This window comes from Diadema antillarum, unplaced genomic scaffold, assembly GCF_040938485.1.
Source record: "Diadema antillarum isolate AM-2024a unplaced genomic scaffold, OU_Dant_1.0 seq00000996_RagTag, whole genome shotgun sequence".
Taxonomy (NCBI): domain Eukaryota; kingdom Metazoa; phylum Echinodermata; class Echinoidea; order Diadematoida; family Diadematidae; genus Diadema; species Diadema antillarum.
The window spans coordinates 99,574-125,204 of record NW_027271834.1 but is presented as its reverse complement, the minus strand read 5'-3'; the positions used below and the strand labels follow the sequence as shown (position 1 = coordinate 125,204).

The 25,631-nt window shown below is 38.9% G+C and overlaps 1 protein-coding gene across 1 annotated transcript; it reads right to left on the bottom strand.

Annotated features, from left to right (window-relative positions):
- Positions 1 to 1,664: 1,664 nt before the first annotated feature.
- Positions 1,665 to 25,238, bottom strand: LOC139742319 (putative RNA-binding protein EEED8.10). The gene is made up of 18 exons (XM_071652896.1): positions 25,158 to 25,238; positions 22,689 to 22,886; positions 21,091 to 21,185; positions 19,574 to 19,657; positions 18,830 to 19,001; positions 18,685 to 18,787; positions 17,513 to 17,608; positions 15,762 to 15,887; positions 14,932 to 15,029; positions 14,373 to 14,413; positions 10,429 to 10,504; positions 9,711 to 9,881; positions 8,114 to 8,162; positions 7,325 to 7,557; positions 6,751 to 6,835; positions 5,397 to 5,552; positions 3,964 to 4,083; positions 1,665 to 2,265 (listed from the first exon to the last, which is right to left on the bottom strand). Exons 1-18 carry the CDS (start codon positions 25,236 to 25,238, stop codon positions 1,916 to 1,918), a joined length of 2,334 nt encoding a protein of 777 aa, XP_071508997.1. The 3' UTR covers positions 1,665 to 1,915.
- Between the last annotated feature and the right edge of the window lie 393 nt (positions 25,239 to 25,631).

Sequence of the window (25,631 nt, the reverse complement as noted above, 5' to 3'; positions counted from 1 at the left end):
ACAGTGATTCTATGAATGGGACTCTCGAACCCTGCTAAAAATCCACCTGCACTGTAGGCAGAAACTTTCACACTGTACTGTACTACCTAAACAACAACCTGAAGAAACTGGCGTCGATATTCCCGGATCATGATCATGGAAACCACATGCTTTGACACTTTAGATAGTTATAAGTAGCTGAATGTGGTCATTTGCTGTGTGACTTTTCAGAGAACTTGATAAAATGATTGGCTATTCAGTCCCGCAATCTGACGAGTAATGCACATACGCAAACACAACTTAAATGCTCGAAACACAAACATTTTTTTTTTTTTTTCACAGAAACAAAAATCAAATTTGTGAATTGTTTGGACAATGACATTGTTGCATCTTTGCTTCTTCTTTTTTTCCTTCATTTGCCCACGTCTTATTTCATTCCTTTAACTTACGTTACACTTACAAAATATGGTATGTAACACACTTTACAACTTATCTCTCATCAGTAGTCTAAAATTCCAACCGTAAAGTGAAAGTGCATACTTTCAGAAACAAGACAGCAAATTGCTAACAAGTTAACGTCTTTAAGGACATTGCCATGAAAGATGTTCTTGAATTGACCTCCCAATGGCTTTTCAGGTAAATTAACAATATATTCCACACAAAATTCTGGCAGATATACGGTGTATTTGCACCTTTTCATCTGTGTGGTTACACAGACATATAATCATAGGATTCATTCTGTATCAATTCCACTGACTTCGTCCTGTCTTATCTTCAGAGAATCCAACCCAAAGCACCTTCTGATCTGGAGATTCTCCCGCCTGAAACCCCTAGCAAACGGGAGACTCCAAGCTGATGTGTGCAAAGCGCGAAGTTCCCAGGGTTCTAGATGCTCTCTGGTGCTATCTAAGGCTTATTTTTTTCAACATACAATAGCAATAAGTAAGAAATCCTTTCCAAAGGGAGACACAGAGCCAGGGCAGGAGAAATTATATCTCAAACGGGAGAACGGGAGATTTTGCAAAAATGGGTTTTCAGCGGGAGATCTCCCGTCGAAAACGGGAGAGTTGGAGTCTCTGTATCTTCAACTCTAAGTGGTTACCAAAACACGATCGTGACATGTATACATCAACTGATTTGGATGCATCATCATCTCACAAATTCTTGCTCCTCACACACATGAACAATGTCTTCTTCGTCTTCATTTTTCACTACTTCACGTTGCTTCACAGCCATGTTCTGATATCCCGCAATAGGAAATCTGGAAGGAATCCAAAATCAACCTATCAATCTAATAACAGGAATTCCCTTGCACTGAATCCACTATAAATCTTTCAATCCTACTAATCCTACTAAAGAAAATTTCCTGAGACTGAATCCAATGTCATTCTTACAATAACAGAAAATGAATAGATGTTATGCTGGCAAGAATTGTGGTGTGCTGGCTTCGTACGTACACTGGGTTTTTTCCAGCAAAATTGGCGGCAAACATAAAGGCAGATAGGCACTTGAAATAATCTTCATGAATAGGTATTCCCTGTTACTTGGTAAAGAAATCTCCAACTCTTCCCATCTGTCCAGCACACTCACCATAGCATACATGCTGGGCCAATAACCTGTCTGTTGCAATACATTGACTGAGAGAATAGAACAAAATGTTTCACCCAGACAGTAGGAAGATTATGTTTTTATCTTCTGGGTTCTCTGATCAGTCCATGAGAAAGTCAGTCAATATGCTTTTTTGCAAAGACAAGAGCAAACCCAAGTCAACTCTGAGTCTTGAGTCAAGACCAGTCAAGACAGGCAGTGGCAACAACATACAGGCAAAATGATGATCGTTGTGTTCCAATCTGACCACAATCCATTGTTGCATTGTTGGCAGATGACGTTCAAACCAAGGCATGCTGGCGGACATCCCTTTCAAACTCCCGGTGTATCAGCTCATGAACATAAGATCATTTAAGAGGGCTGGGTCGTCCGCATCCAAGAAGTCCTCACAGTCCTCCTCGTCCATGAGCCATCCTTCCCCGGCACCATCGTTCAGGAGATCCTCCTCCACGTCCTGGAACTGGGCCAGGTCTGGATTGGCCGCTGCAAACTGCCCAGGCACGGCAGACCACATCTGCGCATCATCAGCCTGGACCTCACCCACTGCTCCACTGATGAAATCAACCTCATCCTTGTTTTGCTCCTCTGCCTTTGCCCCCATTCGCCCCTCCTGCACCACGCCATCCCATGGCTCGTCGGAATCTGCAGGTACTTGCAGATATTGCCTCTCTCCTCTGTCTCCGTTGACATGGAAGTTGAATGGAGGATAGGGATACTGAATGGGGTTCATCTGTTCCTCCAGTCTCAAAGCATTTCTGTTTTCTCTTTCTCTTCTTTCATCTTCTTCTTCTTCTTCACTTGATACATCCCAAACTGAAGGAGGGGAAAAAAAGGTTGCATTTTCTTGGATTAATGAAAAAAGGTTAATTCATTCTGTACATACACACAAAAGGAAAAAAATGTTTAGAAAAAAAAAAATCACGATTACTGCATTACTAAAGTATGATCATCAGATAGACCTCCTGGGGGTGTTTCATAAAGCTGTTCTTAAAGTTATGAAAAACTTAAGAACGACTGGTGGTCAGTTGTGATGTGCTATACTTATCAGAATTTCAGTAATTCAGCACAAGAACTGATCACCAATTGTCTTAAGTCGTTCGTAACTTTACGAACAGCTTTATGAAACACCCCCCAGGAAATTATACAAGCTTCTAAGGTCACAACAGATGGGATGGGCTTATGGTGACCAGTGCTAGAATGGCCTGTACGTAACCAGTTCTTGGATAGATCATAGGCAATCAACTGTGAGACAGATGCTAAGTAATCCAATGCTGGGATAAAACTTGAATAACTAGAAGTGGGGACAGCTTTGGAATAATATTGCTGCAAAATAGAGCTGTAATAAAGTAACCACTACTAGGATTGGCCTTGAGTACTGTGTAGTGTGATGGGTTTGAAGTCATTAGTGGTGGGACATGTCCTATTATCTGGAGTATTGATGGGGCTAAAGCGCCCAAAGACAGGACATTCCCTTTGCCTGTGCAACTAGTGCTGTGTTTGCCTAAGTAGTCAGTTGTGGGATAGGCCTCGAGGTAAAATGTACTCTAATGCTACAGTCACAGACGGCCAGATTTCTAACCAGGTCCATAAGGAATTAAAACCATATCGATCCGGTTTGAGCCGTCGAGACCCGTATTGACTCGCATCGTAACCTGTGTCAATTCCTGATGGATTCTGGGGGCTATGATACGGCAGTGAAAATTTTTTGGTCATGTTCAAATTTTCTCACGGATTTCACTTCCGTATTGATATCCGAACTGACCCGGTTTGAACCGCACTGACTCACATTGACCCGCTGCAACCCGCAGCGTAAAACCGTATGGACCCTTGCAGTGTACTGCATTTTGCCTTCATGCAACGAATGCTGACAAGGTTTACATCTGGGTCAATACGGTACGAAGCGGCTTGACACGGTTTTAATCCCTTATGGACCCGGTTCGAAATCCGGCCGTCTGTGACTGTAGCATAAATTACCCTCCATTCCAAGACTAATCCGGCTCATTTTCACCGGGATCAAATCCGTTCTGTGACCCGACTGTGTGTGACTCTAGCATTAGTAGCCAGCAATCTTACTTACTGAAAGCATCCAATAGTGGGGTAGTTAAGAGGGGCCGTGGGTTATGCAGTGCTTAGATGTGTTTAACCCTTCTGTGCCAGTGACTTTGGACAGTGTGTACAACACTATCAGGTTTTTTGCTCCAATCAGGACGCAAAGCACACAAAGGGTTAACCCGTTGAGGATGAGTCCCAAGTATACTCGGGCAGGTGTCTATGGGAAATGTGTGTTGTAGCAAAATCAGTCCGTCCTCAATGGCTTAATTAGCTAATGGCACAATGAGCCTCAAGGCAGAATGTACCAGGGGTGGAGGCACGTACCGCGAGGATGCAGGGCGGGGTAGTGCATGCCAGGGGGTGCAGCCAAGTCCTGGAGGCAGATGGTCACACTTGGATCGATGCTCCCTAGCTCCTCTAGACTCTCACTGCTGACTCCAGTTCCTATGGTAACAGAGACAGATTCAGAGCAGTCCAATCAAAGCACTTGAGAACCAACATTCTATATTAAAGCAATACAAATAAAGTGATAATACATGTACTACCACAATAATAACAGTCTTATCGGCGCAAGTCTTTGCACGCCTTACCACAATCAAACCTTAATCTACCATTTCCATTAATTATTTCTGATTTCCATATATGTCATTGAATAGTCTTCCCTTCATGTATGCCTTTGAATGTTCTTTTCAGATAAAGTGACGCTACAGGGCTGTATACAAATGCTGTTCATGATCACCATCACCATAAAACCAGCTCACGGTCAAGAAACCCCCATCAATACTTGTCTAGATACCAATCCAAGGAAAATGTAAAAATGAACTTTACAGATATAAATTTGTTAGCCCGTTGAGGATGGACTGATTTTGCTACAACATGCATTTCCCATAGACACCTGCCTGAGTATACTCGGGACTCATCCCTTACAGGTTAGGCATAATACAGATTTAGTCTTGAAGAGAATCAAATTCAACAGAATAGTGCAGCACTATTGCAATTATTCACAAACCACAATAAATCTAAGATCACAGTAACTTCTACATCCTATCAAATTGGCGGTAGATCAGAATTTGACCTTGTATCATAGGGTTTGACACAGATTGTACTCCTAAATGTTTCTAATGATTGAATGATTCATACTTAAAACCATTTCTGAAGCCTGATAATTAGAGAGAGAAGGAAAAAATCTGACCTTAACCTTATTTGCATAACAATCTCAGAACTCCTTAACACATCCACAGACCTCTATCAATTCTAATTTCTTGACTTTTATTGACTCTCTTCTTTATAATCATGTCTGTTACATATCCTGTGACACTACACTTTCTGAATACACCAAATTTGTCATATTCTTTTCAAAATGGCTGCAGAAAGAAATATATTGCAACAAATGACGTATTAGAAAAAAATGGATACAACTCCCTTCAGGTGGAGGTTTGGATGAAAGTAAGAGAGGAAATACTAGTGCAACACGTCTATTTAGAGAATAAGATTCTACAAAATGTAGTATATTTCAATACATACATTGGACAAAGGGTATCTAAAATGAACAATTCATATTGTGCTCAGAAGCTGTATCTGGCAGGAGGTAACTATCAATTGGGAAAATAGTCATAGTCCTTTCCAACGAGTGCTAGCCCTTTTTTCAGCTGAAGTATCTAATCTTTATCCTGACTGAAGTCTGACTATGGTTTCTAGAAAAGTTTAACACATGAAAATATTACAGTGCATTTCGGTAGATTTGACCGAGTCCTTACCGCCAACGATGAGAGTCAGCGTCAGGGTCCTCCCCCCTTCATCCTGCTCATTCCTGGCTTCAAGGAAGGCCTTGATGGAGCACACAGTCACACCCTCACACCCACAGACATCCACTTCCTTCATCTTGGGGCAGTGGGCTGCAAGGTAACCGAGGCCTGATGATATACACAGAGCAGTAAGTGTGATGCATTACGTTTGGAGCATACAAATAATAATTGAATATCTGAATATAAAAACGAGCCAAGTCTAAATCTGGCTATCCTCTTTGGAGACCCTTTTCAAAGTCATACAAAAATGGATAATTAGTCAAATGAATGTTTCACATTTGAATTTATATACATAATATTTCACTAATGGAAAAAGTGAAAACATTAGGAAAATATTTAATGAGTTCTATTTTTTCTAAATTTTCTGTAATGGAGTTGGGTCATTTTTATATTCAGGTATTTAACTGTTTATTAGAGAAATAAATATAATAATATTTCATGAGGTGAAAGATGAAATGATTCATTCCACAAAGCACAGCCAAGTTGAATGGATCAATAATTTCATCTTTCTGTCCGTTGCACTGTTTATTGCACAAAGGAAAAACTATCATTTGTTTTATCTATTATTCATTTGATGTTTTATGAATTTACATATATATATGTATTGTAGAAAGAAGAGAAATATGCTAGATCTGAGATGGCAAGTGCTCACTGAGCGCTATAGGCTAGCATGCTGTATGCACACTGCAAACATAAGCATTTTACGTACTATGTATTGCGTACCGGGCTCTCGGCGTGCGTGCAATGGAGCAAATCGCATGGATCCCAGACTGCCCAATAAATGGGCCACAGTTGCATGAGTGATGACGTAACAATGAAATGGGACAAATCATCAATATCAACCGACCAATCAACTGGCAAGGATCTATCGGGGTGTTATATAAAGCTGTATCTGCAGGGCCCCATTTCATAACAGATTTTAGGAGAGCAACTCTTGCTGGATTGGCAACTTCCCATAGCAACAGCAAATCAAGAAGCTAAATTCTTGTCATTACCGTGACAATTGCCATCATAGCATTTTTATCATTTTTTTTAATGAAATGGGGACCTGATTTGCTCTCTGAACTTGAGACAAAGATATATATAACACTCTCCATATACACACAAATAAACAAATAGCAGACTGACGTATACACCCTCCATGTCAAGTCAAGTCAAGTAGTTATGCTGGACAAGAGAAATACTGATATATTGATACAGTATCAAACCCACTCTTTATACCGTAATGACAGAGTAATCTGTATTGGAGGTCTGTTGGAAAATTTATAAAAAAACAAAAGAAAAAAGTCTAGGTTCGAATATTTACCTTTATCTGTGAGCGGAACGCACCTAGCAACAAATTTTTGCAACCTGCCAGCCACGGCTAGAACCTTCACGCCTTCATCAGACACCTGGGGAAGACAAAGATGGGATTCAAGCCTGCATCTTAAAACCATCAATCAGTGGTTTAATTATATATGACATTTTACTAAACAGTAAACTAAGAACAGGACTGAGTGAAGTCATGTCAAGCGTTGATATTCATTGTGATTTCTTGATTGTACAATGATTATACTCGTAAATGACAAATCCACAACACTTTAATGATAATGTTCTTGATTAACGTCACATAATCATCTGACAATACATCACTTGCATAGCCATTCCTCCCAAGATAGTAGTCAGAGGAAACTTTTGAAAGGGCAATCATTCTCAAATCATATTTACTTTTATCAACAGAGGTCTTAAAGGGACATTTGCAAATTCACTGACTTCTAAGTAATATTGGCAGTTTGGGTATAAACTCCAGTGTTTTGATACCAATGTCATTTGTGTGAAATAATTTAATGAAAATGAAGGAAATATGAATGGAAGTTACTACAGTTTGGACAGCATACTACCTTCCCTAGATAACTGATGTTAAGAGACTCCAGCTGTCCACACTTTGCCAGGGACTGCATGCCTGTGTCAGTGACGGCGTCAATTGGGCAGCCGTCGATCTTCAGCTCCCTCAGTCTCTGGCAGCGCGTGGCGACCGTTGCCAGCACCGCATCGCTCACCGCCCGGTGGTTGCTAAGGTGGAGGGTGTGCAGGTCGTGCAAGCTTCCGAGAAATGCGAGTCCGGCTGCGGTCACTGAAACAAAGACTACGAGACATCATCCAGTGTGTTATGGAGGGATCTATCTGATCACATGAAAACTAGAACAAACATTTGCTTACATTGCTTGCAATTTTTAAATTACGTGATAATCACCGGTACAGTTAATGGAGCATTAGCTTTCAGAATGGTTCCATGTGTAAAAAGCAGGCTGTCAATAGCAGAAAAAACTAAAACAATAATGATGATGATGATGATGATGATGATGATGATGGATAATAATAATAATAATAACAACAATAGTAATATCGATAATGATGATAATGATAATAATAATATTTATAATAGCAACAATAACAACAATAATAGTCACCATCATTATCATCATAATCATAATAAACAATATTCGACATCTCCTTTAGGCAGGCAATGAATTCAAAGTGGCAGTTTTGTTTGATATTACATTTTCATTACCACATCATCTCTGATGCACTGAATGTCACAGTAAGACACGATACAAATGCAGACATTTGTTTTCAGCACGAATTCATCCTCAAGTAAAATCAGAGCAGTAAAATCAGGCTATACTTACATCTTGAGTGCACTCCAGTTATGCTCAATACTCCAAGATTGGGACACCTCTGACAAAAAGAGAAGTACAGGTATGTTAATAAAAAAACCAGAAGCCCATGTCAGCATCAGTGAAAATGGCAGAATTACCACTGCCATTGGACTTGGCTACTGCGGTACAAATAAATTGCTCATTAGAATCTTAATATTTCACAACACTGAATTTCACTGATACAATTTAACTACCGTAAAGTAGCAAAAATTGCAGCAATATCAACAAGAAATGTGTACGTGGTATGAATCCAGCTTTGACTTTTCACATCATATCAAACATGGACAGACTTGGCAAAGAAAACTGGCCCTAAAAGATCAGAATGCTAGGAGTCTTTCTTGCCAAGCAGCACAAATCCATGAATTAATCAAGGAATGTAGAGAATAGAAGCATCACATTACTTGCAATATCACTTGCAATCACCTGCAATATCTAAACACTCAAACTAAAAGTTGAGTGATTCTTATTGGGAGAAAAACAAGATATAAATGTATAGGTTAAAGGAATAGTATAGTTTTGGATGAGATGGTTATTCAGGTTTTAACTTTTTGCAAGATAAATAGCAATCACTAATATGAAATATTACACAGCATATAATTCTAAGAGGAATTCAAACTTTATTTGATGAAAATTGGCTTTAAAGCAGCCGAAATATCCAAAAACAAAGTAAAATAAAGTCCTGAAATTGAGCAAAGATGGACACACAACAAACAAAAATGTTCAAATTCCGATCTGATCATCTAAACATCGAGTCATTCATTAGGGGATCTTAAGCAATCATATGGCCACTGCTGGAGTTTCTCAGGCTCCAGCAGCAACTTTGTGAATGGTGGCAAAATCTTTTGTGTGGCCACAGTGTTTCCTTTGTGTGACCTTCTGTAGGCATTGTAATAATAATAATAATAATGATAATGATAATAATAATAATAATAATAATAATAATAATAATAATAATAATAATGATAATAATAATGATAATAATAACAATAACAACAATAATAATAATAATGATTAAAACAATAATCATAATAATAATAATATTAATAGTAATAATAATAATAACAATAATAATAATAACAATAATAATAATCAAAACAATAATCGTAATAATAATAATAATAATAATAATAATATTAATAGTAATAATAATAATAATGATAATAATAATAATAATAATAATAATAATAATAATAATAATTACATTTATAAGATTAGCCTTTGACCATGTTGAGGGCCTAATTTGCACAAAACAAAAAATTCAATGTTTGTATGGCCATATTGTGTCAATTTCAGGATGTGATGTTACCCGCAGGAAGACAGAGAACTTGAGAGGTACACACTGATCTACTGTAAGAGTGGAAATTTTCACTGTGTTCAAATTTTCACGCATTTCGTGCAACCAGAAACTGGCGTGTAAATAAAAGCACGCGCATATTTTTGCTTGCCATATGTTCCAGTACTTATGTGGCTTGATTCTGTAGAAATAAAAACATGCGAAACTCTTCTTACCGAGTTGACCGCGAAAAACTAGTCGCACAAAAATTTCCACATTTACAGGACTACTCACTTCAGTCAGATTCTGCAGACCACCATCCGTCACCATGACGCAGCCGCTAATGTTAATCTCCTCGAGGCTCTGGCCACATTTGTTGGTCAGACAGTCCAGCCCCTTGTCGGTGATGGCGCTGCAACCCTCCAGGACGACCGTCTTACAGTGCCTGTTCAGGATATGAAAACACTGGGAAGAAATGCAGAGAAAACTCAGCATCGACCTGACAAACTATGCACTCATTACTTCTGCGTTATGACATAGGCTTCCATTATTGCAGAGAAAAAAATTACTTCTGATTTCTTCTGTGTGCAATACGTCATATTCTCTTATTATCTCAAGGGCCAAGGAAAAAGTTGTCTGAAACTTAGATTTGTGATGACAAAAAGAAAACCAAGAAACAAATAAAAACATTCCACGGACAAGAAGAAAAGGTTATATGCATGGACGTGCCTTCCTTGTAATAATACACATGAAATTCTGACTAAACTATTTCCATCTGTGCTGGTGATGCTTATCTGTCTTTTTTTCTGTTTTGTATGTTTGCTTGTTTGTCTGTCCGTCTATGTTATTGTAGTTGTGTGTTTTTTTCCTGCTGATGTATGCTTGTGTGTGTATGTATTTTATCCAGCAAACCTCATGGTATGGCTGTGAGCCTCTGCATACAAAGCACAAAAGAATCACAAGAACCATATAACAGTAAGCTATGGTGTTTATAATTAGAGCCTTGCCTTACCTTACCGTTGATGCGACGGTTTTCTTCAAGGTCCACACGGCTGAGGTTTTCACAGTTGTGAAATAGCCACCAGATCCTGAGAGAGAGAGAGAAAACAGAATAGACCCATTGTAATCTAGTTCTTGTCATCTCTGACTCTTTATTCTTTGATTTAATCTCTCCTTTTTAATCTATATTTTCTAAAGGGGAGCTGATAACATTAAAGCATGTGTCACTCTTCTTATCAATACTATTATGACTTTTCGATAGAGTGAAAGCTATGTATTCAATGTAATATCCTACGAGAAAAAACAAAAACAAAAACACCAAAACAAAATGTAAAGATAGAATCAAAATCACACATACATACACTGTGGCATTCACCACTAAACTACTCTGGTTGTAATTTTGCAAGCATTTTTTAATCTACTAGTCACACAATGTCACTAGTCGGTTGCCGATTTATCATGAGAGGTTGAATACTATAATAACAAAATTGTATGATTACAGGGTTTAATCGCAATCACAATAAGTTACAGTATAGACATTCACAAACCAAAATAAAATTCCAGAATAGGGTGACGTACATCTTGGATATCAAAGACAAGTTACAGTAGATGAACAACTGTCATTTAATGCTTTTATAGTACGAGGCCACCTTTTCATGCCACCACAAAAATAACAATGTACTGAAAACAAGACATTTTCGTGCACATTGATTATGAAGTTGGCAAGGAGTCAAGATTTGCGCAAGTAAAGTGCACATAAAAGTTCTTGTTTACACAATACAGTGGCTATTCTCAAAAGTTTCATGCCGCGAATAAGGCTGTTGACTTCAATTCTCAAAAAGTTTTGCACCACAAATGTTTCTGGCTTTGCAGTCTCTTAAAGGGATGATTTAGCATTGGTTGAGATGAGGAGTCAGCTTTTAACTTTTCGCGAGATACTTAGACACCTTTTTATGAAATGTTAAAGAGCATACAATTTTAGAGGAATTCAAAGTTTATATGATGAAAATCGGTTTTGAAATAGCTGAGATATTCAAAAACAAGCAAAACAAAGTGATCCTAATAAAAAATTGAGTCCCATCTTTTATTAGGACCCCTTTGTTTTGGATATCACAGCCATTTCAAAACCAATTTTCATCAATACACTTTGATTTTAAGAGAAAATACTGGACATGCACAACTCAATCATCCTCCTACACATGCGTTCTCTACTGGTCAGTGCACGCTTAGCCAATCAGCTGTGTCAGGTTCAGCGCAATGCGACAGGGTTCAGTTTTCGGTCCGCAGGGTGGTGAGTGGGCAAGAGAGGAACCCTGCAACGTGCTTCAACTGTTTCAGGCAGCACAAAAAACCGATACATCGGACTGCGTACTGCTTACGCAATGGGTTTTACGTGGGCCACATGAAGTGACTGTGATCTCAATTTTTTCTGGACATATCCGTGCACCAAATGATACAGAAAAGATATTGGAACACAGTATGGATATACCACCATAAGTCATAAACCGTAGTTTCATTTTGGAGCAATGAAGGAAAATGTGAAAAAATAACACTTGATTTGAGACCAAATTTTCTGTTTTGGAAGCTAAGTTTCGATGTTATTTTCACAGATTTATCCTCAATAAAACTCCAAATAACTAGCATTGCGAATTAGAAACTAGCTTCTTCTTCAATTTGCTGTATAGATTTAATCATTTGATGGCTTCTGAGGTGAGATACTGCGATTGTCCTGCAACACTTCCCCAGCGGTTTTGTGTACACAAGCTGTCTACTCTGCGAATGCGGCTTCAAGGTAATACAATTCACATGCTTTTGGCGAGTTAATTGCACTGTATCGCCGTGCCTGGTGAGAGGAAACTTCCCCCCTGATTGTACTATCACATGTTCTCATTTCACCATCATTGCTTTGAACACTTTATCCTGTCTTTCCCACGGTCAATCTGACACTCCTTTCTCCAGCCACCACCATGCCTCATTACCTTTCATAAACACCACCACCTGCTCATCTCATTTCCTCTGCCACCCACACTCTTCATCAGATGACCAGTGGTGTACCGTGGGTCAAGACATTGGGGGGCACCTCGTGGAAAAGTAATTTTGAGGGTGTGTATGCTTGTGCGTGCGTGCATGTGTGCGCGTGTGTGCGTGTGCTGTCAGTTGGCAAACTTAATGGGGACTACAATACATAACGGAATGTGATACGTTCCACAGCGCAGTCATTGAGCAACATTGTAAGTTTTTCTTACATGGATTATGGAATGACGGTGTGAGACAACAAATTACTGGCAGCAACACCAGGAGGATTGCATAAAAACTAAATGTGAGCGAGTGGAGCGAGCGAGCTTGAAAATTTTGACATTTTACAGTCCAAAAAAAAATGTCGTTTGTAGCTATATTTTTTTCACTTTGGAAATTAAGGGGGGGCACACTGGGCGCAACTGCTGGCAATTACTGGCAGCAACATCAGGAGAATGGCATAACGATTAAATGCGAGCGAGCGGAGTGAGCGAGCTTGAAAATCTTGACATTCTACAGTCCAAAAACTGCCGTTTGTAGCTATATATTTTCACTTTGGAAATTAAGGGGGGGGGGCGCACCGGGCGCAACTGCTGGCAATTACTGGCAGCAACATCAGGAGAATGGCATAACGATTAAATGCGAGCGAGCGAGCTTGAAAATTTTGACATCTTAAAGTCCAAAAAATGCCGTTTGTAGCTATACTTTTTCGATTTGGAAATTAAGGGGGGGGCGCACCAGGTGCAACTGCTGGCAATTACTGGCAGCAACATCAGGAGAATGGGATAGTGATTAAATGCCAGTGAGTGGAGTGAGCAAGCTTGAAAATTTTGACATTTTACAGTCCAAAAACTGCCGTTTGTAGCTATATTTTTTTACTTTGGAAATTAAGGGGGGGGGGGGGGGGGGGGGTGGACCGGTGCCGCTCCCCCCCCCCCCCCCCCCCCCCCCCTGGATCCGCAACTGGTAGTCAAGGGTGTCGGTTTATGTTCATGGTTGGGGGAGGTATGACCAGCGAGGGGGCATCGAAGTGACCAAGCGCCGGGAAGGTTGTCCAAAATCTGCACTTTAGAGCATCCCCTAATTGTTTGTGTTTGTGTGTATGTGTTCTATATACATGGAAAAGTTAGGTAATAGCCCAGGTCAAGTCTTATTATTGGCAATGCAAGGCATCTTTACATAGACCAGTATGTAAAGCAACACAGCAAAATCAATGATCTAGGTTTGATATAACGAAGCGTAAGGTACAAAGGTGTACATTCTACATCACATTGCGCAACATTGCAGCGACTCTTTTTGCCGTTCGGATGTTCTGAGTACACTGCCAACATCCTGCTTATATTCAGAATGCCAACCAGGAATCACGCTGAATCTCAATCTTTTTTGTCGGCTTTGGGCTTTTTGAACAATGTTTCACACTATAAACCTCTTTAACCCGTTGAGGACGGACTGATTTTGCTACAACACGCATTTCCCATAGACCCCTGCCCGAGTATACTCGGGACTCGTCCTCAACGGGTTAATTATGCTTTTAAAAAATCTTAGAAAAATATCTTATTTCTTGATCACCCTTTCATGTTGATTTCAAAAGCAGTATACTAACCCTTGAATTACCATTTTGGTAAGGTTTTTTTTTTTAACCAGCGGATTGGGGGGGGGGGGGGGGGGGAGGGACGTGCCCCCCGTCGTTACGCCACTGCCCATGACTGTAAATCTGTTATACTCCACTGTGACATGTTATATAACTAGCCATGCTGGTGAGAATAAACAGATTGGCGAGAATAAACAGATTGGCATCTCAGCACCAGAATGGAGCAAGACGTGTCCGACTAAGTCTCTCTCCAGCTAGTCTCCATCTCAATAGATGTATACATAAAAATACCAACCTTTTAAAAATGAATAATAATGATCATTCTGGCAAACAATCAATTCATATCTCACCCTTTCTCTCCGAGCTCATGGCACCTCTTCAACACGATTTTCTGAAAAAACAAGATGACAAGTGGGGTAAACTTACATCACGGTGTATAAATATTACATCTCTACCTATCTCACTTCATCATAATAAACTTATTTTAACATCTCTGACCTCACCAGGCCCCATCTTATTTGTTTCAGACCAATGAAGTTCTGTATTAAAAGTGATTCACAGTGACCTTTAACCTGTAACCTCTGTGAGACACATGGCTTTATCTCTAACTCCAAAATGTTTCACTCATCATTGATTTCGTCTGTCATTTGACTACATCTTTCCACATATATAAATTAAATCTACTCTTCAAACCTTGAAAAAATGTGAGAAATATATTTAGTTACTTTGACATCTTCTCATCTAACATGTACACTTTGTATCGTATCAGTGTAGAACCAGTGACTACTAACAGTATAGTTAAAGTAATCAGTGATTCTGCAGCCCTGCTACCATACAACTAGTTTCAAATCCCTTCCATTGCCCCCTCCCCCTTCAGCATCCCCCTTTCATCTAAAATGAATATATTACCTCAATCTTCCGGCACCCATTGGTTAGCATCTTGAGGTTGGTATTATTAATCTTCGTCCCCGACAAGTCCAGGTGCCGCAGTTCTCTGCAAATATTCCCTTCAAACAAACAAAAAATTATTCCATGAACTTCAAATCATTGTCCGACAAGACTTTTTTGTTGTTGTTTTTTCAGATAAGTAAACAATACATCTTACTGAGCATCACTAATAATCTAGATCTAACAATTGTCAAGCTGTACAATGGCAACATAAACACGTGTGAAGGTTTCATTGCTGAACGTATCTAAATTATGTGTTATTGGTTGATTTCAGCACCCATATTTTGCAGAAAAGATGTGACATATAACTTATTCATCCGTTAACTAATGACACCACAATGGCCATCTACCAACAATCTTTGGGCCTGACATTGCACTATTGGAGAATACTGGACATTCTTATCAAAACTACCAGCATCACCCACATATTCCAATTACAATAAAACAAGGACTAGCAGTTTCGAACAAGCAAAATTCATAATTTGTGAAAAAAATTCTAGATTATAATGATGTTATCTAAAATCTTGATGTTTAACCACAGAAAACAGACATTTGCACAACTTCATTGATGAATAACAGCACATCCAACTGTCGACATACAAGCTCTCTTTTCATTTTCAATCTATGCAAATGATAATCAATAACAGAACAGCAACAATGGCAAATTTACAGCTGAATGAGTACATAATTACAGACTTAATAATCTCTACATACAAGTGCACATGATACATAATCTAATAAGACACTAATCAGGTGCGACATCTTTACAGTGATGTGGACTTCACACTCACCAATGCAGTTCAATGACCTTGAGGTTATGAACCTTGGGGATGCGGACAGATCCAAGTGATGCAGGTTGCTGCAGCCTTTCTTCAGAATGGACTTGAGTATGTTGTCGTTGAGAGCGACAATATTACCTTTAAGAAGGGAAGGTTGCAATGAAAAACCGGGCTGTTAATTTAATGATATTTCAATCAAACTGACACCCCCTCCCTTTTAGATCTCGGCCTGAACATATAGCCAGATGTCAACTGCAAGATTATAGGTTATACAATAGAAAAATATTGATAACTTTCCTTTTTGTAGTTTGAATTAATTATACAAATTTATGCATGAAATCATATTTTCACCTCTAACTCCATTAAAAAAAAGCTAAAAGACTGCTAATTTTTGTATCAGAGTTTCTCAAGACACATCAGACAATTTTCTTGAAAAAAAATTAGCACAATCAAAATCAATTACTTTCGTATTTTCTTGTCTTGTTAATTTCTTATGTGATTTATTTTCTTGACCTTTTGTGTTTTATTGTTTTTTGTCAAATTTGTTGCAGACACTTATTCACCCTTTTTACGTTATAATCAATTAATTTCAATGACTAAAAGTTGAAATAAACATGCCAATATAAATTCAACAGCAAAAAACACAAATTGCTTTGAATTTGCACACAACATCACAATTTGAGCTGTTTTGGGGTTGTCATTCATGTACAAAACACTGTACCCAGACGTCCCACAGTTGGTCTCACTCACGGTATGTGGGAGACTTCAAAGAAGAAAATCATGAAATGGCGCAGCAAAATCTTTGCGTGTTACGGAATCATCACATAATTTCTTTTTTTTTGGGGGGGGGGGGAACAATTTGCCCCCCCCCCCCCCCACCCCACTTAACCCTTACTGTACTGGGCTATTTGGCTCCATGAAAATACTGGGGGGGGGGGGGGCCTGGGAGGCCCCCCCCCCCCCCCCATTGATCTCGGAAACGCATTGTCCGATGAACTTGAAAATTTGCATGCTGATAGATCTTCGCGTGCTGAATCTGATGGTGTAATTTACTCTAATCAATTATGCATTTTTTTGCATAATTAGCTAATTAATTATTCATAATGCGTATCTTATGCATTTGGGGGATATTTTCATAATTTCAGCCTAAACAAGTACAAAATTACATGAAAACTGAGTAATAATGAAGAATAATGTTTCCCAAATGTGAAATGAATCAGAGAGAGAAAAAAAAACAAGAAAAAAACAACTTTTTTGTTATGTTTTGTGTTGTTTTTATTTATGTTTTCTATTGTTTTATATTCCTTATGTATATCATTGTTTCTAAACTTTGCCCAATTTATTTCAGAACAATATAGAAGCATGAACCAAGTGGAAAACCAATTCCTGAGCAAAATTTATAAAGTAATGTAAGCCATGGTCTATTGACAGTATGTAACTGTACACAAATATATGCAGCGATGAGCTGTTTTAATGACATGCGCATACTAATTGGCCCACAACACCCCCTAGGCAGGTGCGATATGGACAAATGTGGTATCAAAATTTGCACAAGACTTCAGGGGAAAAAGTCATGAAGTGAGAATCCGAAATTCCCAGCGGTCGTGATGCAATCGCCAATGGAGGAGGGGCCTCCCAGCCCCCCCAGTGCAGTTAGGGTTAAGATATGGTTAAAATCATTATTTTGGGTCATACAGCTATCATTACTTGTAAGCACGGCTCGACAGTAGCAGTGGCCTACAAAGACGGCTTCACAACTTTACCATCAGAAAAGGTGAATCCCTTGAAGACATTGTTGAAATGAAGAGAGCGTTGAGACGGCCACGTATCCAACACCACTCTTCTCCATCTCCTGCAGACTTGGGAGACAAAAGGTGCTAAATCTATTTTTCATCAAAATAGGACTGTGTGTACAAAAAAAAAAAAGCTTTAGATGACCCACATATTACTTGATAATTAGATGCAAAATGTTTCATTTCCATGAATGAAAATTCTTTGGACATATGGAGAATGAGAATGTGTAGAGGAAACAAATTATCCAAGAAAAAATACACAAAGTCACAGAGACTAGTCACTAAATCAACATTTACCTGTTGAACACCCCCTCGCTAAAAATTTTAGTTCCAAAAGCTGCTAAATTTACAAAATCTTTTAAAAAATATATCAATGCATCAAAAATCACGGTAGATACACAAGTTTTTCTGAAGCATATTTTCTTTTTCCCATTGTGCGGTACTTGTACAGGATATAAAGTCCTTACAGGAAAGCACTTAGAAGCATGTGAAATAAAAATCCAGGTTCATCTCCATACTTTCAGAAATGAATTTAGCACTGCTCGGAAAGGAACTTCTCATATAAATCAATGCAAATGGTAAACATGATCTGCCCAAGATTAGGTCCCCTCTGGCTACAAGTCATTATCAGATGGGGGAAACTAGATTAGTGACAGTTTTTGCAGCTTGCTTTTCATCTAAGGCAATATAGAGAATAACTGCCACGTGAATTTTTACCACACGACTGGAATGCTGATCTGAAATTTTGACAGAAATCATGACACCTTATAACATAATGTATAAAGTGTCATACATAATAAGAGAAAAAGAAGCATATTATGCGTTAATATATCCTGTGTTGTCATAAACTTCTTGCTTTAACATTTCAACAGTAATTGAAGAGACTTAAAGCCTAACCTGTTGAGGACAGGCTGATTTTGCTACAACAAGCATTTCCCACAAACACTTGCCCAAGTAAACTCGGGACCGGTTGGACAGACAAAGTGTACTTTGCAATTACCTCAGAGTATTCACAAGTACCTGCGAGACCTTTATGTATTTAACCACAAACTTCTCCTATGACTTTCTTTAAGTGCTCTAAAAGAAATTAGCACCCAATAATAATGCTAAAAAAGGGGGGGGGGGGAAACATGTCTCTTTACCTGATTCAATTTGGACTTTCTCCTTAAGACCGAGATAGCCAAAGATCATGGCCAGCACGTCATCAGGAAGATAATTATTGATGAGGGAGTCATCAGGAACTTCCTCTTTGCAGTCACCGCCCAAGTTATCCTCATCAGAAGCAACCTTTGCAGCTCCACCCTGACCCTTGGCTCCATCAGCTGAGAACACATCACAGCTCCTGTCCATGCTCCTGGAATCACCCATCAGTGAGTGCTTGTCCACATCTTCCTGCTGCCTGTTGACTCCGCCCCTGCTTTTCCGGGATCTGGTTTCCATGGCGCTGCACTTCATCACTCTAGTTTTTATGAGGAATGGCAGAGATTCATTTTCACAATTTGAACAATATCTTTGAGGTATTGACATCAGCTTTAGTACAGGGTAGGAAATCTAAAGCCATCAAACTAACTTCAATTTTTTATTAGTCTTCTTACAAAGAAACTTTTATCTCATAAATGTGATAGTGCATAACCAAACATACAAAGGTCACACAGTCATGTCAGTTTAACTTTCCAGTAGGCCTGAAAATGTGTCACTAGGTGAATAGTATTCTTTGTTTGTTTGTTTGTTGTTGTTGCTTTTTTTTATGGGGGGGGGGGAGGGAGGGCATTGTATGCTCTGAGCAGGCCCACCTCTTTTAACCAAAATGTGATGGTGGAATGAATAGAATAAAATGCAAGCAATACATTCTACAAATTTCTTCATTTTGTGCTATTCCCTCTTCATCGTTACCCAACTCACTTTATCTTTCAGAGTGAAATTAAGATGCCTCCTTGACTTACTTACATAATACATTACGTCTTGTGCCTTCATTCACTAAATCAGAACATCAAACTTGACATAAAAACACACAAAAGAGAAAGACCGTACCGTCCATCTAAGCTGAGCTCAAAGTGAGTTGCTCTTTTTGCTTTTGATGCCTCCTTTGGGCAGCTGAATGTGATAAATGCCATTCTGCAAAAGAGAGAACAACATCTTTAAAGGACAAGTTCACCTTCATAAACATAAGGATTGAGAAAATGCAACAATATTAGTAGAACGCATCAGTGAAAGTTTGAGGAAAATTGGACAATCAATGCAAAAGTTATGAATTTTTTAAATTTTTGTGTTGGAACCGCTGGATGACGAGACTACTACAGCTTGTGAATCATATGCGTACAACAGTATAAAGAAAATATAAAAGAAAATTCAACATATTTTCACTTTTTTCGCATAATAAAAGAGCAATTGACTTGCCTCTTTCTAAAGGCAGGGGAATAATACTACCCATAACATTTATCGGTAACGAGTCAGGGGAATGTGTACTTTTTTCAAAAGATGGAATTTTTGTGTACTTTTTTCAAAAGATGGAATTTTGTGAAATTCTCTTTGTATTTTCCTTATATTGTTGTACGCATGTGACATCTAAGTTATTCATACACTGCGGTAGTCTTCTCATCCAGCGGGTACTGCAAAAAAACTTCAAAAATTCATAACTTTTGAACGGATTGTCTGATTTTCCTCAAACTTTCAATGATGTGTTCTACTAATATTGCTACATTCTCTCAATCCTTATGGTTATGAAGGTGAACTTGTCCTTTAATTAATTTCTACATTAATGAGTTATTACATTATTACCATACAGAACATACAATGATTCTTCAAAATCCATACACTATACCAACAGCCAATGTGACACATTAATGAAACAAAACAATTGTGTCAGTGTAGATTTCTGTCGGTGAAACAAATGGAATCATAAAGTGATGTAGACAAGGGCATTCATTCAATATCAGCATAGATTTATACCTTGATGTTCTTGACATAATTATTTTACTATAAAACTGGTTGTCACAACTTTAAATGAATGACATCCCCTGTTATGCAGAATCCACTCAGACTCTGAACATTGCAATTATACAAAAAATAAAATTTAAAAATGACTGTGTGACACACATACAAGAAAAAAAAATCTGAATTCAACTTCAGCCTTTCAGTATTTAATTTGTCGACATGCAGCAGTCTCATGTCTTGATAAGACATCCAATTTCAACCTATTAATAACATTCTCAAAACTGTGTTCATTCAGGATTTGTGGCATCATTTGATTTTCCTCACATAACAGCTGCTCTTCATGCTACTCTACAATGATCTACAATGAATGCCAAACCAAAGAAAAAGAAACTGCCTTCCATGAAACTATCACACTACAAAATGAACTTTAAAATTTAATGATAGGAGATGGATGGAGATATGCAATTACCAATTATTCAGTTTGCAATAATTTTCAAATATTTGCAACAAAAACAACTTGACACAAGAATCGTTGATTTGGATGTAAAGACTTTGAAGAACCGAATGCCTCCAAAGCCCTCTGTGTGAAAGCAAAAGAAAAACTATTTGCTTACCCCCGGGATCTTCTCCTCTTCCCATCCCTGAGGAGATTCACCTGTGTCACTCGCCCAAAGTACTGGAAAAACTCACGCAGCTCTGATGTCCGCACCTGACCGAGACATACATACAAACACAACATGGGAACGAAAGGGACAAGATCATAATTTTTGTACAACCCACACCACCGCCTCCAGAAAATGCTTCAATCAAGTGAATGATCACCCGAAGTTGTCACTTCATCATCATAATCATTTTTTTTTTGGGGGGGGGGGGGGAAGGGAGTAATATTGCTCACAGAATCACTTTTTTTTCCCAGCAAACTCATAGTAACTCATAGTAGTAACTCATAAAGTTTTTTTTTTTGTTTTTTTTTTTTTCTACAGTGTATGCATAAATGAGTGATGCAAACAATAACATGTACATTTATGACAAACAATTGAAGGCATGCCTGACTTGAGTGCAATGTTTTTTTGCCTGTCAAGCGCTACGTGTTCACATTTGTCAGAAGCATTCAGCTTCCTTCTGCCAGACTTTGTGCTCATTCTAGCCCCACTACAGCTTAGAGCGCCACATCCAAATGGGATGATTGGGGGGGGGGGGGGAGGATCAGGTAATAATAAGCAAATAGTCAACGCTGGTGAAGATGATGGGACAAACTATCACTTTGAGGTGATCTGGATGTAGCTATCTTTCCGAAGCGCAGCTGAGGAAAGATAGCGTACGCATTCAGATCGCCGAGGAAGTGATAGTTTGTCTCATTGCCTGAAACTAAAAGTTGATTATTTGCTTTAATATTCCACATCTAGGGTCCTAGATATTCCCATTTTATTCCACATCTAAAACTGTTTTAGCTGTCTCAGGGTATCCTCAGGGCATGGGCTATGTAGTTTACTTTTCTAGACGTATGCACGTATGCTGTCATGCTGTAGATGACAAAACAATGAATTTTCTCCACGCAACGTGCGTGGCACGTAAGAGATCAGCGAAACAAAATGACTATCATCGTAGAGTGTAACGAACTTTTCTTCTCAGGTGATGTGATGGGCAAAACTATGCTTTATCACGTGATCAGCTCTTGACCAATCCTACAGCGAGATTCTTAGTATGTGGAATATAACATGCAATAACTATTAATTGGCAGATATCATGCACAGTACTGCCTGTATGAAAAGCTTCCTGTTCATTGCAGCAACTTTCAGTGAATTACTCATTCTTGTTCACATTACCAAAGTGTAGCCTATACAGTGTACACTGATCATCTTCAGTATGGCTCTTCAGTTAAACTAAATAAATGTCTAGCGCAAGACAAAACATTGGAAGTCTTCCAAAATAAATGATTTTATATGGCTTGCTAGTACAAATGAAGCTATCTCTGCTACATCCACCTTTGATATAATGTATCAAATGAATAAATATGGGGAAGATGTGTGTGTGGGTTTGTGTATGATGTCAACAACACAAAAAGGCTTTCCATTTATTGTTAAGTGATTGAAAATACGAGAATTGCCATCTCCACTATCCTGAGAGTTTAGAATGATTTTAGAGCCCTCTAGATCTGAAAATGTTGACCTACAAGTTGTATTGGTCCTCATAGCATTACATGTATACTCACCGAAAAGCTGATGTTACTGACAAACACCTTGCATGGATCGATCCCAGATGATGCACCTTCCTGGTAAGACTCTTCAGGTGGCGCTAACCTATCAGCTGCTGAAGGAGACACACGGCCCAGCGTTGCCTGGCTCATCACATCTGTACTGGTGGTAGCTTCAGCATCATCAGCACATGCAGACACTGGAAGGCTTGCAGCCTGAATCAGACAAGATCGTAGTCAGGATCTCACAACTTGATTTGTGTTAAGTATAATGCTATGCTCAAGGCATACCGTAAACCGAAAACATTTGAGGTATGAAACTTTTGCAAATGGCTGACCATGACGATGTACAGCATTGTACTACTGTATAAGCTGTTATTTTTGGGTATAGATATTTTCACGAATGAAGAGGTCACAGACATTTTCACAAAAGGTTGTTTTTATGATTTTGACTTCGAGGCTGTCATATTAACCCGCTGAAGACGAGTCCCGAATATACTCGGGCAAGCGTCTACATGGGAAATGCATGTTGTAGCAAAATCACACCGTCCTCAACGGGTTAAGTGCACCAATGCCTGGGTTGTTAAATTAGTGGTCCAAAACTGATTCACAGTGTATAGTCATCTCCATTCTCTAACCACATGTCATCATAATTTTTTTTTAAAATCAGCTTTGTTTTAGCAATTCAACTTCAAGTCCTTATTGCAAAATCATTACTGCACTAGACACCGCCCTATAAATATTTTTCTCAATTTCAAAGTGATGTAGGACTAGTACCTGGTAATCAGAAGGCATAAACTTTCTGAACTGAGTAGATTGGAATTACATGAGGTACTGTAGAATTCTATATGCCGAATATTTCGCGAGGTCTTGTTTTTGCAAATTTCGTGAGTCAGGTACCGTGCTATTCGCGAAATTACAGACACACGAAAATACATGCATTGACTCTGATCCCAAAGTGGATGTGACGTACGCATGTATCTCCGTTCAGTACAAGACTCCACGATCGCGAATTTAACCACTCGCGAAATTGTTGGGAATTCCTGATTCACAAAAATTTAGACTTGCAAAATATAGATCTATGGCCTATATAGTAAAGTCATGCCCATGCCTTAATTCTCACAGGTCTATCTCTGAAAAAAAAAAATCACAAGAAAAACAAATAAATGAAAAAATGAAAAAATAACTTCTAAGTTATAAAGAGCAATACAATTTAGTGCCTATATTTAACAAGAAGAAAAGTCCTCAGACCTCACTATGCAATTACAGAGCCTCATTTTCTTGCAACATCAGTGTTAGAATATTACAGTAACACATCTAGATACCAGCCCCCCTCCCTTCCCATTATTTTGTATTGATAGTCATGCATACACCTATAACTCCGGAGCGCTCCTTGCTTGTATACAATTATACTGTGGGAGCCGCTGGTCGCAGTTTAATAGCATACACCACACTACTACTACTAATTTTACACTAGGTACTACCACTGAGGGTCAGGGAGGTTATACCACCTCCCTGGTAGTATTAGTTGCACTAGATCTACTGGATTCTTAAACGTTAGTGCGCACCAGTTGTGTAAAAATTTACTTTTAAACATGAACTGACGAATGAAGGAAAAACTATCACAACCAACATTAACGTCACCTACCGTTAAGTCGCCATACGCGTTGATTCGCCACCTGTTCATGCACCTGATACCCTCTTCCCCTCGTGTACTCTATTATTGCTTGTGTATGTCTATTGTTTGTATGGAGTGAGAAGTAAAGCATATGTCCTTCCGCGAAAGTAAAACGTCTATGTAGGGGCGGGAAGAATTTGTGTGTACAATCTGTACGCAAATCGTACCATATTACGCACACACACACTACTGCACGAACGGTGGTCACGCGACACCAATGGCATCGTCTACTTTCATGTAGAGGGGAGAAGAGCTTATGACGGTAAGTTGTTAAAACTGTATATCAGATTAAACCTTGGAACTTAGAGCATTGGCCTGAACCATTTGTTAATGGGTATGTTTGGAAAGAAAAAAGCAAGTGAGAGTGGCAGCTCAACGATGGAACCGTGACTGCTTGGTGGCGACTCAACGAGTGTATTGGCGAATAGCGTATTGCGTGTGTGATGTGTACGTGTATCGTATGGGAGCGCTAGCTTGGTTGGGCTGAATGATTGATGGTTGCATGTTTGGGCATGTTAAAAAGAATGAGAATAAAAAGATGTTATTAAATGAAGATCTACTCGATCCTTGAGATAATGAGAAGTATTTCAGTCCATTATTATTTCTGGTTGCCAAATTCATGTCGATCAGAGTGTGCACTGTGCAGTTCAGGTGGGCATGGAATATGAAAGTTTAACGATTTTTTGCGTGTGTACCGTGCCTTGAACTGTTGTCATGATCACGAATGCATGCGGGGTGGATGGATGGATCGATGGAGTCTAGTCATCATGGCAACTGGGGCCGGGGGGGTACACTGTATACAGACTGACCCGAAGAGATTTATAAGCACGTGGGACGATTCTGAAAGAGGACTTTCTACAGCTCAGTCGGTAGAGCACCGGTCTAGCCATATAGGTTTTCTCGGGTTCGACTCCCGACGCATTCCCATTTTCTTTGCTCATCTTTCCACTCATGATTTATATTCTTTTTGGTCAGTTTATTCTGTCTGTATTTGTTACAAAAGAATGTTGAAAATAAGAAGTAAAAAAAAAAATAAGTTAATCTAATCAAGACAGACTCTTACTTTTAGTCTTAGATGAATGACGCTTAGGAACCACCCAACTTTTTATTGGTGTTAATTTGTTTTAAACTTTTAACTTTTAACTTGTTAGTTTTATTTCCTAATGTAGGCGGGATGGGGGTGGGGGCGTTGAGGGTTCCCTTCTTATAGTCACGCGCAAATGCTATGTCCGAGTAGGAATTATATTCATCCGCCACCCACCCCTCCCCCCCCCGCAAAAAAA